At 39.0% G+C, this 17,394-nt stretch overlaps 2 protein-coding genes across 4 annotated transcripts; one reads left to right on the forward strand and one right to left on the reverse strand.

Annotated features, from left to right (window-relative positions):
* Positions 1-545: 545 nt before the first annotated feature.
* PIGH (phosphatidylinositol glycan anchor biosynthesis class H) lies at positions 546-5,894 on the reverse strand. Of its 2 annotated transcripts, XM_053474520.1 has the most exons (4): positions 5,541-5,894; positions 3,163-3,372; positions 1,272-1,355; positions 546-666 (listed from the first exon to the last, which is right to left on the reverse strand). In XM_053474520.1, exons 1-4 carry the CDS (start codon positions 5,712-5,714, stop codon positions 571-573), a joined length of 564 nt encoding a protein of 187 aa, XP_053330495.1. In that variant the 5' UTR covers positions 5,715-5,894; the 3' UTR covers positions 546-570. The 2 variants fall into 2 exon arrangements, with proteins under 2 accessions (XP_053330495.1, XP_053330496.1); XM_053474521.1 differs by lacking the exon at positions 1,272-1,355.
* Positions 5,895-9,272: 3,378 nt separating this feature from the next.
* On the forward strand, positions 9,273-17,161 carry VTI1B (vesicle transport through interaction with t-SNAREs 1B). 2 transcript variants are annotated; one of them, XM_053475475.1, is made up of 6 exons: positions 9,273-9,450; positions 9,953-10,011; positions 10,710-10,904; positions 11,366-11,539; positions 12,125-12,186; positions 16,022-17,161. In XM_053475475.1, the coding sequence occupies exons 1-6, from the start codon at positions 9,354-9,356 to the stop codon at positions 16,116-16,118; spliced, it is 684 nt and encodes a 227-aa protein (XP_053331450.1). In that variant the 5' UTR covers positions 9,273-9,353; the 3' UTR covers positions 16,119-17,161. The 2 variants fall into 2 exon arrangements, with proteins under 2 accessions (XP_053331450.1, XP_053331451.1); XM_053475476.1 differs by having other exon boundaries at positions 16,734-17,155.
* The last annotated feature ends 233 nt before the right edge of the window (positions 17,162-17,394 follow it).

The following is a 17,394-nucleotide window of genomic DNA, read 5'->3' on the forward strand; positions in this document are numbered from 1 at the left end:
TGTTTTGTTTTTTACTATATTTTCCTGCAATAGGAGTATCATCCAATTATTAGGCTGCAGAAAGGGGTAGAAACATAAACCTAATAATTTATTACTATAAGTAATTTGATGGCTTTGCAACACTTGTAACAATCAAACATTGACTTGCAGTCATCCACTACAAGTGGATGTCCTAATCTAAAACTACAATCTACTTAGAGTTTAGTTACGCAGCTTCCTCATGTTTTTGATAACCAGCAAAGACAGAGGATGATTTACATTACTTAAATTGCAGTTAGTAAGGAAAATCATGCTGAAATCCATACTCTCTACACTTACTTGTGGTGAAACCCTTGTTTACTTACGTCACAGCTGAACGCTGACTTGTTTCACATAATTATTTATTAATAACTTATTATGCAAATGATTCAAGGCAAATTACGTTAAGAGGAAATGCACCCGCATAATGTGGAGAAGCCCATTTAATTATATAGGAAATTAAGCAGTTAGGGGGCAGTTTGAGTAAAAGTAAAAAAAATACCTCCCTCTATATAAATAAAGTGGGAAATTATGTGAAAAGCATTTTCTGTATTATTTGTTCAAAATTTCCACAGGTTCCTTCTGAGATAAGATGTCTTGACAACTCCTATAAATTTCAACTAAACAGTCCAGCTTAGGCTTCGAGCTCTGAAATAAAAATAGTAAAAATTGAAAGCCATTACATCATACACAATATTCTTACAGTAAACCTAAAAGTAATATAAGGAAAGTAGCCGAGGCATACACCACTCTACAACATACTACAAAAGGCTAGCTACGGTAAATAACCATGATGTTTTAGCCTAAAGTGCATATGAGTAATATGTACGGTTGTGAGCCATTCCATTAGGTATAAGATGTCATCACTCCGGGATCCCTAATAATTACGCAAGCTTATATTGGACATTTGTATAAAAACCCTGCTGCTAGAAGAATGCACGGGTGGATCGTGTTATTCTTAATACATATTATCAATCATCTTTCTCCTTACGGACTATGACCAGCTGAAGCAGCAATACAAAATAATTTTATAATAGTAAAGTGTTGCTGTGGTGCCTTAGAATGATTATTTTACACACATCCATCAAATATGTAATCCATGAAGTTTATCAAAAAAACGATTCAATATGAAAACGTTCTCATGGATTTTCTATTTTAACTTTAAGCAAAGCAGAAAGTACATCATAGATCAGACATACATAATTGAGAGATAAAAACCGCTGTAAGATGATAGAACATACTTATTAGCCCACCTGAAAGACTGGTACAATACTTGAAATACCATTTGGATCAGAAGGATCTTTAAGTAGAATGCACAAGTAGTAGATCACCTTTTGCTGAAAAACACCAGATTGTGACATTAGAATGTGTAACCTTAATAAAATAATGAAGATGACAGTGTGGTTTATCTCTTAAGACCAAATTTATCAGGTAGATATTTTATTTTCAAATGCAACCAGAGTAATACAAAAATGTCACCCTCCCCACGGCTGAAGTAGAGAATTGAAGTAATTCACAAATCTTTAAACTAAATATCCTAAAAACAAATATTTGGTTGAAGAAAAAAAAAAAAGTTATAGGACGTTTGTCTAGAAACAGATTGGAGATGGTAAGAGTTGTGATTGTGATGGATCCGCTTTAAGTATGCGGTTGTGTCACACCAGTGCTCCGTCATAGAAGTTCCAGCGGAAGTGCTGGGCAGCAGCGGAGGAGAGAGCGAGAACGAGAGAGAGAGAGAGCGAGAACGAGAGAGCGAGAACAAGAGAGCGAGAACGAGAGAGCGAGAACGAGAGAGCGAGAACGAGAGAGCGAGAACGAGAGAGCGAGAACGAGAGAGAGCGAGAACGAGAGAGCGCGAGAACGAGAGAGAGAGCGAGCGAACGAGAGAGAGAGCGAGCGAACGAGAGAGAGAGCGAGCGAACGAGAGAGAGAGCGAGCGAACGAGAGAGCGAGCGAACGAGAGAGAGAGAGCGAGCGAACGAGAGAGAGAGAGCGAGCGAACGAGAGAGAGAGCGAGCGAACGAGAGAGAGAGAGCGAGCGAACGAGAGAGAGAGAGCGAGCGAACGAGAGAGAGAGAGCGAGCGAACGAGAGAGAGAGAGCGAGCGAACGAGAGAGAGAGAGCGAGCGAACGAGAGAGAGAGAGCGAGCGAACGAGAGAGAGCGAGCGAACGAGAGAGAGAGCGAGCGAACGAGAGAGAGCGAGCGAGCGAGAGAGTGAGCGAGAGAGAGAGCGAGCGAACGATAGAGCGAGAACGAGCGAGAGAGGGAGCGAGAGAGAGCGAACGAGAGAGCGAGCGAACGAGAGAGAGCGAGCGAACGAACGAGAGAGAGCGAGCGAGCGAACGAGAGAGAGAGAGAGCGAGCGAGCGAACGAGAGAGAGAGAGAGCGAACGAGAGAGAGAGAGAGCGAACGAGAGAGAGAGAGCGAACGAGAGAGAGAGCGAGCGAGCAAGAGAGCGAGCGAGAGAGAGAGAGCGAGCGAGAGAGAGAGCGAGAGAACGAGAGAACGAGAGAGAGAGCGAGAGAACGAGAGAACGAGAGCGAGAGCGAGAGAACGAGAGAGAGAGCGAGAGAACGAGAGAGAGAGCGAGAGAACGAGAGAGAGAGCGAGAGAACGAGAGAGAGAGCGAGAGAACGAGAGAGAGAGCGAGAGAACGAGAGAGAGAGCGAGAGAGAGAGAGAGCGAGAGAACGAGAGAGAGAGCGAGAGAGAGAGAGAGCGAGAGAGCTTTTTTTGGTGGTAAAGCTAGTTACGTGTTAGTATGTATGCATGTTAGTTATAGGGGCCCTAGACCCAGATGCCATTTACCTTAGGCCAGTCCTAGTTCTCATAAGGTGTGCTTATGGGAGGATCTTAGGTGGACTGAAAGGGGGAGCATTGGGATAAACATGAGTGGGCCGATGGGAGGGACATAGGGGCCAGGCATTAAGCATGTACTGGACTCAAGATTTCTGATGGTGGCCCTGTAAAGCCTGTTTTGAGGACAAAGCTTGCCAAAGACTCAAAGGAAGACTTCCTCCTGAGTTGCATTACTAAGGAAAATTCACAGAAATTCAGAGATGGTTAGCAAATGATGATTTTGCACATGGGCTTTTCACCAATACAGAGGGAACATTAGAGATTACTAATAAGTGACACTTACCATAAAGATGGCTTCATTAATGACAACATCCTTCACTCTGTGTATTTCAATACATTCTGTGCTTTCTTTGCCTGATGCAAACGATAATGTCATCTGAATCCCCAAAGAGCCAATAACCAGCAATGATTCCTGGTCAATCTTCACAAAATGAAGGTAGAAAAGCAGACCAATAAAGGTGCACAAAATGGCAGCAGACAAGACTATATTGTTCTGTAGCGAAGAAACAAAAATGTATATTAATATAGTGCAGCTAATGAATAATTGCAGCCACAATCAAGATGTAAGTGGCTTGCTGGTAATTACAACATTGCCACCTGGGGCATGATTTATCAACAGCATGAAAGTTACCTGTCAGTTGCCCCAAGCAAAGATTAATGAAAAGGTGCAGACATGGTACCCAGACAATTGTACCTGTCCCAGGCACGGACAGCCATACCAAATATGCCACAGCTGCAAATTTACCATATTGTCCCAATTAGAAGCGGCTAAAATGTTTTTTTTCTCAGTGCTTGACAAATTTGTTGTGAATCTAGGCTTCAGCTAAAAAAGTTAGGAGTCTGGATTTTTTTTTAAACTAACAATTGGTCAGGAGTGATCTGATCATCATCAGCCTACTTACTTTAACGCTTTCAATGCTGATGTTCCATTGGAGCACAGCATTGACTGATATTTAGTCCCCACAAGCTTGTGGGGACTAATGTTAACCCCTGCAATGCCACGAATGTGTCATACATTGAAGGGGTTAACGCTGCACTTTCACTCTCATGGAGCGATCAGGCAGCAGGGGGGTGTTGTGTCAGGTCCCCACACTTGTGGGATTTGTCGAGCCCTGCTGTAGGGGACCGGTATTCTCCACTCTGGCAGCCGGTTGGCTTCTGAGCGATGTCATAGAAGCCCCAGAGGAAGTGCTGGGCAGAAGCAGAGGTTGTCTACGCACATTGCGCAGACATCCGCTAGACACCATGGAGTCTAGAGCATGGGGTCAAGTCTGTGGGGGCATATCTATAAGCAAAGTGCATTATGATTTAGGGGGGAGACATTAAAATGGTTTTCCAAATTTCTTTTTGTATATCAAATATGCTGTCAAAAGCAGGACTAACTGCAAGATACCAAAAATGTTAAAATACACATATTCCTGTTCATTAAATAAAATACCGTTTTACCATTCCAGTAATGTGTATTTGTTTTTCTTTAAAAATAAATTTCTCTTTAAAATAGCACTTAACTATAAGGGTGCGACCTATAATACGGTATTTTGGCAAGAAAAAAAACTGCACTTCTATCCTGTGCTTGTGGGTGCAGTATGCAGTGTGGGAAAAATTAATTTCATTAATATATTTAAATGATATGCTTTTAATGTAAATGCCTTTTGAGAATGTGTGTATATATATATATATATATATATATATATATATATATATATATATATATATATATATACACACATATATATATACACATATATATTGTGACAAACCCTATAGCATGAGGGCCATAATACATGTCACGTTTAGGGGTCCTAAGCACAGGAACAGCAGCTTTAAACAAAACAGCGCTTTATTTTAACCACTTAAACCCCCAAAAACCAAATCAGAAAAAGAAAACCTAGCTCCCAATTGAAGCCCTCTCTAACTTAACTATGCTGGTCTAAACTGACCAGCCTAATCACCCACTTTTTTTTTTTTTAATATATTTGATTTAGAATGCCTGTTTAACAAAATTTAAAAAAAATATATATAGAATTGTCATTTTTCCATGAATAAAATGGAGAAAATAAGACATTTAAGAAACAAATACGTATGCTGAGACGGGTGTCCAGTGTGCACCCAAAGCCACAGGTATATTCCTGCAACGCTCAATCCATATTTACTACCTCGCTCAACACCTGCTCGGGATGGAGCCGGTTACATTACATACTTTTAAGGTTTAAAAATTTACCTATTAAGTTCGGTCATTGTTTTAGAAAGCATTCTCGGAAATGTTGTACATTTTCATTAAAAAAGAATGTTTATATTTTAAGCCAATTATTACAATGATTTAAAATACTCATTGTACAACACTATGAAGTATGACGGCACTATATAAAAACAATAAACAGTAATTGTGTTTTGTTTTTTGTTTTTCAATCAACCCACCCTGGCCCTAAATATTACCATCAAATGATACAACATTATGTTCTGTAATGTTTTCTTTACTGGACATAATAAATCCCACACTACAACGTAACAATAATCCCAACTACAGTTAAAAAGAACCAGGTTTCCGCGTTCTTGCTTCTAAACAAATACCAATTCAGCGTCAAATCACACTCGCAGAATGTAATTTTTGGAGCTGCCTTTACTCAAAGGCAAATATTATCACGCGGGAATAATCCTTACCTGCGTGTACGCGAAGATCGCATATGCTATTAACCATATCGTGCACGTTGAGGTGGTTAGCGATCGTAGTGAGAGTTTAGGACAGGTGATGTTAAATTCTCTACACGTGCGGCTGTACGATCGCTGCTGGAGCGTGAGCTTCCTTCCCTGTATATCGGAAAACTCCTCGTCCATCTTTCGTGGATTTTTTTTTTATACCGTGAGCGTCCGAAACAATATGTAAAGCGCTTAATGAGATGGGGCCGACTATAACATAACCCGAGAAGGTAGCTTGTTTGTTTTTCATGGCTTCCTGCCGTGCGAGGCACCGTCGGGTGTTTTATTTTTGGCCAGCTTTCATCCGGTATTTCCGGTACAAATTGGTTGAGCTTTTAGGGCACATAGGAGATTTGACCTCCTCTTTAACATTTCCGGCCGATACGCCCATACAAGGGTCGAGTTACTAAACTGCGGATTAATCGCTTTTAGCAGTTTGAATAGGCAGTTGAATCCCCTGTTTTCCCTATGTTATGTGACACCCTAGAACTGAAGTTTCTGGTGTATTCCACATTTTCTGTATCTGCAGTTTTGGTATGAACCATGTAATGTTTTAGTTAAGCGCGTAAGACGAATTTCATTTTCGTCGATAATCGTTTTACCAATTTCTGTTCGTTACATATATGTTCTTAATGGTGCCTCATTTTAATCCTGTTAATGCCAGTGCATGGGCCCTTCCTGACCAATTTAGCAGAATACTGAGCACTTATTTTACAGTAACTTAAGTTCTTAAACATTAGTCTCCATAGATAAGTATTGGCACGCCTAGGCTCAGCCAGTTTTGCTGAAGTGCCTTGATATTGAGGCATTCAGCAACACAAAAAATAGGGTCCCTGTTCAATCATTCCTAGGAGTGTTTGTAAAAGCTTACGGGCAGCAACTATACCCCAATAAAAGACCAGATAATTATTAAAGTAGCACAAGCGTAATCAAATTAGTATATATTTATATATATTTTCTTATTCACCTAATGACCTTCCTTATACCTAACATAGATGACCTCTCAATGACCCTTATCCCCACAGCCACATTGTGCCCTGTACAGTGGCTTGTCATTCTTATTGCATTCCTGATACAGTGATACCACCCATGCATGGGCTTTTCTATGGTTGGGGGCTAAAAGGCTACATTTGGGAGGTGTGCTTTTTTTTTTCTCTTCATTTTGACATCTGGTCATTTTGTGTCTATGCTGTATTTGGGACATCTTTGAATCTGGCCAATTCAAACCATACATTTTTTGAAACTAGTATTTTATCTTTTTCCATTTCTGGGAAGAAACAGTGCTAATTTTTGTTACATTTTGTTGGAACTGGATGGTTCCCCTGATGGTAACATCACTGCATAATTTATTTAAATGTTACAAAATGTTTATTTTTATACTGTGTTCAACTTGCAAGGTTCTCAGAAGTTTTTAGGATCTGGAGAGACCCTCTTGGAAACACCGCCATCTTGGGAGAGGCAAAATCTCTTGCAGCGGCGCTTGTGACTGTTCTCCGTAGCTGTCACAGTGGGTCCTCGGGTGGGTTTTTAGTGTCACTGAATGCCTCGCTATCATTGATCGCCTCCTAAGCTCTCTTAAATCAGGCATCTGCTGCCATACAGCTTCTCGGCCTTTTGGCTAAGATCAAGTGTAGTACCCCTATGGGAAGAGGGGGAAACACTGATCCTCTGGCCTTAGGGCCGGGATAGCAAGGTGCTGATTTGCCCTGGCATAATGCTGGAGTCATGGTGTACAGATTGCACGCCTCTGTCACCATGAGTGCACGATCCACTTTGGCGTCCTACCTTGCTTAGCACGCTTTTCCCCTGACCCTTATGGGCCTGAGGTCAAGCATATTTTTGAATCCGGCTCGGCCAGAAATGGCTAGCCCTTATTTATTTATTTAATTTATCCATCACTTCGTTACTCACGAGTGCCTATTAATTTGATTTGGTTTTCATGATGCCGAATTCACGGCGAGGCCATCACTATGATTTGGACATGTTTTTGGCACTATGTTTTTTGGACACTGCTTTTCTTTCTTTTTTTTTTAAAGTGGGCAGTGAAGCTTGTTTTTGTTGGAGGAGGGTTGAGGGAGCCTTATGGCCCCTCTCTCTGTCCAAGAAAGGGGTCACTCCCTTGCGGGGGTGACCCGAAGTTCAAAGGAGTCTCACCCTTCGGGGTGAGGTCTCGAAGATCCGGCCCTCCCATGGGGGGGAAATTTAGTCTGGGTTTTCCTTTCGGGAGAACCCAGAAATGTTACAGGCTTCCGCTGCTCCCTAGCACGGAATGCCGTACCAAAGGAGCACGCACCTCGGGCTCCAAAAAAACAAAACAAAAAAGTCCGCTGCCATACAGCTGATGCCTAATGGAGGGGCCACATGTTGCCCCTGCAGTAATTTCAGTGTTGCTGAATGCCTCAACATTGAAGCATTACAGCAACACTGTTTAAACTTATTTAATGCTATGGCGTGGCAGAATAAGACAAAGATAAATCATGTCAGAACTTTTTCCACCTTTAATGTGACCTTTAACGTGAACAATTCAATTGCGAAACAAACTGAAATCTTTGAGGGGGACATTTATTGTAAAAAAAAAAAAAAAAAAAAAAAAAAACCTCACAATAAAGATACAAAAAAGATCAGGTCTGAGGTGACTGCTTTAATGTAATAATACTCGTTGTGAATTTTAGCACACTTGTACTTTTTGAATGAATTATGCTCAGGGTATTCTATTCTGGTGGTGTCACTGCTTACATCACAGGAAACACTGAGGAAGGAGGTAGAGACCAGGAGCTTTTATGAACGCTCTACTGCAGGCTGATCACATGTACTGACATCAGGAATAACAAACTTTTAAAAACACAGTAAGAAAATCTGAAGCACTGTCAAAAACAAACAAAAAGTAAAACATTAAGAAACACTCTGCTGCCCCCCCCCCCTCCAAAAAACAGTATAATATGTTAGGGACTATGTATGTGAGGTATTACTGAATTTAGGGGATTTTGCTGAACATAGGTTCCCAAAAATCTAGTTTTTCAGAGTTTATTCCACTCGTGCCCAGTTTTAAACACTAATGCCTTTAAATATCATATGTATGAATATGGTTTTTAAAAATCCTACATCTCCTAATAAAACAATATATATGAATTCGTGTTTGTGCACTACCCACAAAAAGCGAAATTGTGCTTCAACAAATATAAGAAAAATGAGAACAATACTCAACATTAATGATTCATGGAAAAATACTATACATTTATACGAACCGTGCCTTATTATTTTATACTCGATGTAGGGATTTAATATTGTAATAAACATATGATATATATATGCCAACGTGAAATATCTATGATTGTTTACACAATTACACAGAAAACGACACAAACCATTTAACATTATAATGTACTCCTCTGTGAGATTGTCTATACATTCTGTCTCTTTTCACTCCTTTACCTAGCATGGCTTCAACAATCTACCGGGAACGGAGATCTGTCTCTTTAACGCTCAAAGGCCCCATAACGTATTTTGTCGTCTTAAAGCGCCTGTTAAACTATACATTGAAATAATTGGAAAATAAAAGGGCATTTATACATTCCACTATCATCTTACTATTTTTACTATAACATAAACAACGGGGGGGGGGGTATTCATATATGTTGCTTGTGTTCCAATCACAAAAGACAGCTAAGCTTTATTTTCTTCCACCCATAGTTACCGTAACCAGGAAGCGGATGGAAGGGAAGGCGGAAGTAAACCTGCAGTGTTGATAATCTGGACTGCACGGTCTGTTAACGAAAGATGTCATCTGAACGGTTTGAGCGGCTTCATGAGCTCTATAAGGAGTTTTATGGCAGCTTACAAAGAATAACGCAGATGTTGCAAAACAGTCGTGGAGGTAAATGCCCGGGAAATGCTTGAGGCGAATATTTTCATTGTTTTTCGTCCAAAGCCGATTATCGAAGAAACAAAATTTCCGCTATTACAAATGTATCTATTAGGTATTCTCACATAGATTGTGTTTGAGATTTGTTTTGCCTCATCGTGACTGTAGGCCTTCATGCATGTAAACATGGCAATAAAGCCTTTATACAATTAAATGCCCGTTATTTATTATTACATTACATAATGTTAATGACACAGGTCTTAGTTCATAATAAATAATAGGTATAAGAATACTTTTTTTTATTATACTAACACTCATGTTTCAAGAGTATGCCAATATATATGTATGTGTGTATATATATATATATATATATGTATGTAAAGAGATGTATTAAGCCTTTATGCATTTCTCGGCATAACGGTTTTTGTAAATTCTCGGTTTAGTGTGTTACTGACTTAGCTTGACAGTAGTCTAGCATCTAGCTTTACTGGTCATTGAACCCCTTTCTTTACAGAGGAGAAGAAAAAGCTCCTGCGAGAATTTGATGAAAAGCAACAGGAAGCAAATGAGATGGTAAATGCATAAAGGGTTTTTTTTTTTTTTTTAAAGCTTTTGTTTGATAGTAGTGTGATCAATGTGAAAGAGGGAGGTAGTTTTTCTTTCTCTTCAAAAAATGTATATGAATATATGAAAAATTAAAATAAATCATACATTTAAATCATACATTAAAACAAAAAAAAAAAGAAACCAAAACCTTTTGCCCAAATCCAAAGTTGACCTTGCATCAGAGGTTATTTATCAGTTAGGCATAATCTAAATAACTTTTTTTTTTTTTTTTACATTTAAATGACACACTATACAAAAAAGCAATTTTTAATGTGTGTGGGTACACTAAACATGAGAGGGTGAACAAAGATGTGAAAAATGGCAAAAAAGCGCCTGTGTCACAAATGGGTTAATATTAAATTAGCTATGCTAAAAGTTGTGATGGCAACAGTTCATAATCATATGATAATAGTATCAAGTTCATCTTAATTTATGCTTAGGTCCTTATATATATTCTAGTTTAACCCCTTAGGACAATGGGCGGTCCCTAAACCCATTGAAAACAATGCATTTTGAGCCCGTACATGTACGGGCTTTGTCATTAAGGGGTTAAAAGTTGTATGTTTTGAGTTGATCGTCAAATTTTGTATACCTGCAAATGTGATTAACATATTAATTATTTTTTTGAGTTTAAATGCACCTTCAAATGTTTCAATTTCTTTTAGTTAGTGGAAATGGAAGAAGAATTAAAATATGCCCCACCATCTTTTCGGCACCAAATGATGAGCAAGTTGAGAACATATAAGAAAGACCTTGTGAAACTGCAGATGGAATCAAAAGCTACTAATCTTGAATTTGGTCCTTCAATAGCCTCTGGGGATTTCAAACAAGGATCTTACAACTTGGATAATCATGAGAATGTAAGCATTTTATATAGTTTCTTATTGTGTTCTTAGCTTTCTGTGCAAAGTTGCAACTCAAGATTGTCTGCATTTACTATGAGGGATAGGTTGTGTAGACTCTCAGTAGCACCTAATAGATGTAGTATAGATTTGGGAAATCATCTGTGTACAGACATTTTCATTTTTGAGGTGTTACATTGTTGGTAATACATTTCTTTATATAGTTTTTTTTATTTGTTGTTTAAAAGAATATCTACATTGTGCAACACCAAATTACTCTAATATTCCTTAGTTACTATACGTGTATTTGTTGTACCTTTTTATATACTAAACTAACCACCGGGGACTTGCAAATATTTTTTTACTCTGCGATATTGTAGCTAATGCCTATACAAAAAATACAAGCATGGAAAATAAGTTTGCCATTATATGTGCTACCGTACTGTGTATAGTCTCTCTATTTTCTTTTTTTTACACAGTCAACATTAAACACCCAAAGAGCTCTACTCATCCAAGGAACCCAGAGCTTAATCAGATCCTCAGACAGTATTGCTAGATCCCACCAGATAGCAGCAGAAACCGATGCCATTGGCTCAGATATAATCGAGGAACTTGGTGAACAGAGAGAACAGCTGGAGCGGACCAAGGACCGTGTAAGTTACCAGATTTAAAAGCTATATTTGTTAACACAAACCTAAACTATGTGACACAGCCAGAGTGAGCTTGAAGTAATAAAGGTAGAGACCAGTTGAGGTGCTTACCTCCTGGGGCTCTTATTTCTTCTATTACTTATTACCCGTAATTTAGCAGAGGTAATTATTAGACATGTGCAAGTGGACCAAAAACGATTTGAACACATTTTTCGTGGTTTTTGACCAACGCTTTTTCGAGCAACAAATGTTCCATATTGATTTGGTTCAGCTGAAAATTCGAGAGTGGTTTTAATTTGGGAACGAAATTTGTTTCCAAGTGCCCACACTTACACCCTCATTCTCTCTCACACTCTCTAAATGTTTCCCTAATCCTCCATTTAGGGGAGAGGACATATTGCCTGGTCCTGAAGGGGTTAAACCTAGTTTAGCTAAACTGACTAGAATAGAACAAGGGAAATTCATGTGGCCAAAATGTTTTTCTGTTATGGACAAAGCTTTTATACTGTAAGTTGTGACATGTGGAAAAAAAATATTTTGGAAACTTCCATGATGTTTGTTAAGCAAATTTTTACTGTCTCTTTTCAGTTGGTAAACACAAATGAAAATTTGAGCAGAAGTCGGAGAATCCTCAGAGCAATGTCTCGCAAGTAAGTTGTGTTTTGTGTTATAATGCATACTGCAATTTTAATTTAAGTGTTGCAGTGTTGTAATACTAGCATGTTTGAAAGTTTCAAGAAAACTTGTTTTCCTGATCAAATCACAGGTTTTGTTGACCTAGAACAAAAGGGGAGAGCTGCCCTGGGTGGGCCCAGGCTTACCTTGGGGACCTATGACAGCTGTCCCATGAACAGCCACCATAGCTTGGACCTCTCCATTAATGTTGCCTCCCTTTTGCAGTATCACCTGCTGGTACTGAGCCCCAAGATATGATGTTATATCGTGGAGCCCAGCAGTAGATTGCCAGTGGAAAGGTCTATGTTAGTAGTTTAAGGGACCTATATTTGCACTCTGATATTGGGAGAGCTCATGGTGGGAAACTTGCTAGGAGCCCCATTAAATAAAAAAAGTGTGTCATATGACTGTAAGGTCAGAGTATGCACACTGAATCTTTTTAGGGGAGCATAATGGTAAACAGTAAGTAACAACTGAAAATGCAGAAACAGGGTTGGATGATTCCTATGACTGGGCAGTATTTATAGGAGGTAGGCTAGAGACATGTAAGGCCATTTATGTTATATCAGAATTAAAATTCTAATGCCCCATGCAGTCTCACAGAGTACATAGCATAATATGATTGTATTAAACCTGATAAAACAAGATAAAGACACTTATCTTTAGGTGACACTATAGCTCCAGAGCTTCCCTAAAGGGAGCTAGGTGGTGAACTGGGCATCCCTGCTTAAGATCAGCCCTGTGTTTAACATCTCTAGTGTGGCAGGTTATACATTGGTCTGGCAGCGGGGAGGTTACAAACTCTGAACTTTCTGTTTGTGTGTACCCGGGATTTTGCCCTATTCTCTAATTCCCTAGCTCATTCTGTCCCCTTACTTTAAATGTGCTCTCTTAATCACAGTAAAATGACTACTGTCCATTATATATTCAGCAAGTACCTGTTGAAAATTGTAGCCTGTGATGTTGGTGCAGAATTATGGGCTGCAGTGCAGTTAATAGTGTCATGCTAACTAGCTTCCTCAGGGCCTTATGAGAGACCATTAACTTTTTATGTATGCTAAATTGCAGTTACATGACTGCTACTTGAACCAATAAAATGTATAAGAACACAAAAACAACTATGAATAAGTTGCCAACCATCCATTTATCCTATTTGCGCATAAAGTATCCACCCTCAAAAAGATACAAATTGTACAATAGCCCAGTGAAAATGTTATACAGTAATGTCCAGTTTTATTGTTGCTTGATGCCAGAAAAATGTAACCTAAAAAAAATAAAAATACAATGCACTGGTTATATTTAAATGAAGACGGATTAATTTCATCATAACCAAGTTAAATAATTATGCATTTTAAATATATATGAAAAAATATCAAGTTTTGATTTAGTCAAACATACAAATTTGGTTAAAAAAATGATAAGTTAAATATTGTATATCAAAATCCATATTTATTCCTATGGGGGATAGTGTCTATAACCCCTTAACGACTAATGACTGGCATGTCATGGCATTAGAAAGCTTACGGTAACACATTGTAAATCGCTTTCTTCGCTTTAACAATTTTACTGTAATGCCTCAATGTCGAAGCATTCAGCAACACTGAGATTGGCATCATGCCTGGCCCCTCCCCAGGGCATCAATGTCCACCATACACTGTGTGGCAGCGGACGCCTGTTTTAAAAGAGTTTAGGAGGTGATCAACGATTGATCGCGAGGCATTCCGCAACACAGGACACCTTCTGTGCAATGCAATGATATCATCAGGGGAACCATCCAGTTCCAGTCAAATTTTTTTTTAAAAGTCCAATAATAATAATGAGCAAGTGCTAAAATTAGTGCTGGATCTGTCCCAAATAGGAGATGGTGGCAGAAGAACCATATGTCAAAGCACCAAGTTAAAAATTGCACACTTCCCAAATGTGGAGTTTTACCTCCCAAACAACCCGACAAACCCATGCATGGTTGGGATCACTGTACTCGGGAGATGTTGCTGAACACATATTAGGGTGTTTGGCTGTGACATATATCAGGAGCTATAAATTCATACCTGAAGTATAATTTGTGTGGGAAAAAAATACTACCACAAACTTTGGCAAAGGCTGGTGGTAGAATCTCGTGCATGGAAAGGGTTAAGAAAAACAGCATTTGAAATACCTTTGGGTGTCTAATTTTCAGAAAGATATGGTTTGAAGACAGAATTTGAAAAAAATGGATTTGAAATAGCAAAACGTTACTTGTACTTGCCCAGTAATTTGCAGAAAAAAAGCAAAAAAAAAATGAAAACTCTGGAAAAATAGTAGAGTAAAATATTTTTCAAATTGTTTTAATAGGAAAATAGATATCATGGCACTTTCTAGATGCTTTAATGTGTTCTTGCTCCTGAAAAAGCAATCATTGAGCCTTCTCTGTGCTCTAACTTCTCTCAGCACTGATTGGCTGCTTGAAGCTCTTCTGGGAAGCTTGCTGAGCCAATGCTGGAGCTAAACGTTGCTTGTTACCCTCTCTATTCCAGCTGCGACATTCAGATAGCAGGGTCAGACTCTGGCATAAACAAAGGCATGGATCCATAGTTTCTTGTATCAATGGTTCAGGCTGGTAGTGGTTGTATAATGGTGTGGGGGGCATTTTCTTGGCACACTTTGGGCCCCTTAGTACCAATGGAGCATCCTATAAACGAGACAGCCTACCCGAGTATTATTGCTAATAATGTCCATCCCTTTATGACCACAGTGTACCCATCTTCTGATGGCTACCTCCAACAGAATAATGCACCATGTCACAAAGCTCACATCATCTCAAACTGGTTTCTTGAACATGACAATGAGTTCACTGTACTCCAGTGGCATCCACAGTCACCAGATCTCAATCCAATAGAGCACCTTTGGGATGTGGTGGTGGTGATGGTGGTGATTCACATCATGGATGTGCAGCCAACAAATCTGCAGCAACTGCGTGATGCCGTCATGTCCATTTGGCCCAAAATGTTTCCAGCACCTTGTAGAAAGTATGCCACAAAGAATGAAGGCAATTCTGAAGGCAAAAGGGGGTCCAACACGGTACTAGAAAGGTGTACCTAATAAAGTGGCCAGTGAGTGTATAACAGTATGGCACCCACTACTAAATCTTACAGATGTTTCATCATAAACTGCAGAAGTGGTCATCTCCCACTGCAGTGTCTTTATCCTATTTATGGCCTTGTAAATAGCCTTGTGCTGGAGTGTCTCCAAGGTTACATTTACCAATTCACATTTCATGGATTAAGCATGCATATTAAGTATTTTACCAATTTATTTTGTTTGATTAGTTCAATTGTGTTTCTTTCCGAATGTTAGTTTTGTTACAGTTGGTTCATACAATTTGTGACTTGACTAATGTATGTAGTATTTATATACCAGATGTCATGACCAAAACCAAACCCAGATACCTTAGTGTAAATCATTCAATTTCCTATAAGTCCTCAGTGATGTCTGCTATTCAATAGCCTTTGTTAGTCAAATCAGATGTTACATGCGTCCTGGAATCCACTTGCTGTGTTTTAGCAGCCTGTCACGAGTTTATCAGAATAGGCGTGACAGTAATTCAAAACATATGACGTGACAGCAAGGTAGCATCCCTTGTATACTGTACACTATATAATAGCAGAGTTAATTTTAATAAGATGGTGGGAACAAAATTTGAACAATTAGGATTTAGTTGTAAGATTTAGGATAATGTTGAAGATGACAGATGTGTCCATAATAATTCATTTGATATGTTAATTATTTGAATATGAATTTGCTTACAAATGGTCTCTGTCTTTTTTTTTCTAGAATTGTGACAAACAAGCTCCTTATGTCAATCATCATCTTTCTAGAACTTGCCATTCTTGGTGGATTAGTATACTATAAATTCTTTCAAAAAAGATGACACATTCTACATTCTAGTGGAGAACTATAGCTTCTTCTGCAAAAGCTGACTTTTGGATTTTGAAGGCTCTTTAATTCAGTGACTGTATAAAACAAGATACAACCACATACAAGTAAAAAGATCTTGTTTCAATGCGGATTCATTAAAGAAGAATGGACTTTAAATCACTCTATTATCACTAAAACAATTGGTTATCACAATCATTTGTACACCAATAATGTATAAAATCTGAAAACTTTCCGTTCTGTTTGCTATTTGTGTGCTTTCACTTGTAAACTGATAAGGGTCTTTGTTAGGAAAATCACATCATTTTTTATACTCAAGTTACCCCTCTTTATTATTGCTATTTTATGCAATATATGTGTGAACGTGTATCTGTCATTCATAGAAAACCAGACAAGATTATCTTTATGAAGGGTACACATGTTTTTGCATTACATTGGTTTAATGCTCTGTGTGTTTGGAATAACTTCTATAAATATAGATTATAAACAAATTCTAATGATTCTATGTATACCATGTAATTTATTATTTTTTAGTGATATAATTTACACACGTAAAAGAACTGCTGTTATGTTGCATGATACTTTAACCCCTTGGCAATTGACGTCCCAGGCTTCTCCCAAACTGTGTTGCTGTAATGCCTGGATAGCGAGGGATTCAGCAACACCGAAATCTGAAGCAGGTGCCAAGTCTGATCGCTACACGGAGCATCAACATGCGCTACGTTAAATAGGTGATCGATTGGCTCCTAAGCTTTAACGGTGTTGCAACACCGAAAACCCACCCCAGGCCGCATTGTGACCACTCCGGAGAGTGGGGAAAGACTGTTTTAAACATGTTACTGCACAATGGAGGGGGGAGTCTTGACATTAAACCGATTAAGTGAAACAATGGCTTGTCACTCCCTGGTTGCATATCTTGGCTGTCTGCCAGACATAATCCCCTCAGCAAGTAATGAGACAATATACTTCTGGGGGTAGCTGAAAACATGGGGAGACACAGGGAAAAAAGCTATGATATACAATAAATAATTGCAAAACATCATCTGTGTTGACAAAGTACAAAACTAATCCCAAATCAGTATCAGCGCTCTACAGTCCTCAGAGCCTCTAATATTTAGGAAAGAAGGTAAAACCTGTATAAGGGGAAAATCAGTAGAAACTGACGCCCTGTACCTACACACAGAAGTCAAGGCCAGGGCCCATAACGGGTAGGGAGGAGGCTGGCTCTCAAGCCCCAGTGATGGAGAGTTCTGTCAGAGCCAGGTTAAATG

This window comes from Spea bombifrons, chromosome 9 (assembly GCF_027358695.1).
Source record: "Spea bombifrons isolate aSpeBom1 chromosome 9, aSpeBom1.2.pri, whole genome shotgun sequence".
Classification (NCBI taxonomy): Eukaryota; Metazoa; Chordata; class Amphibia; order Anura; family Pelobatidae; genus Spea; species Spea bombifrons.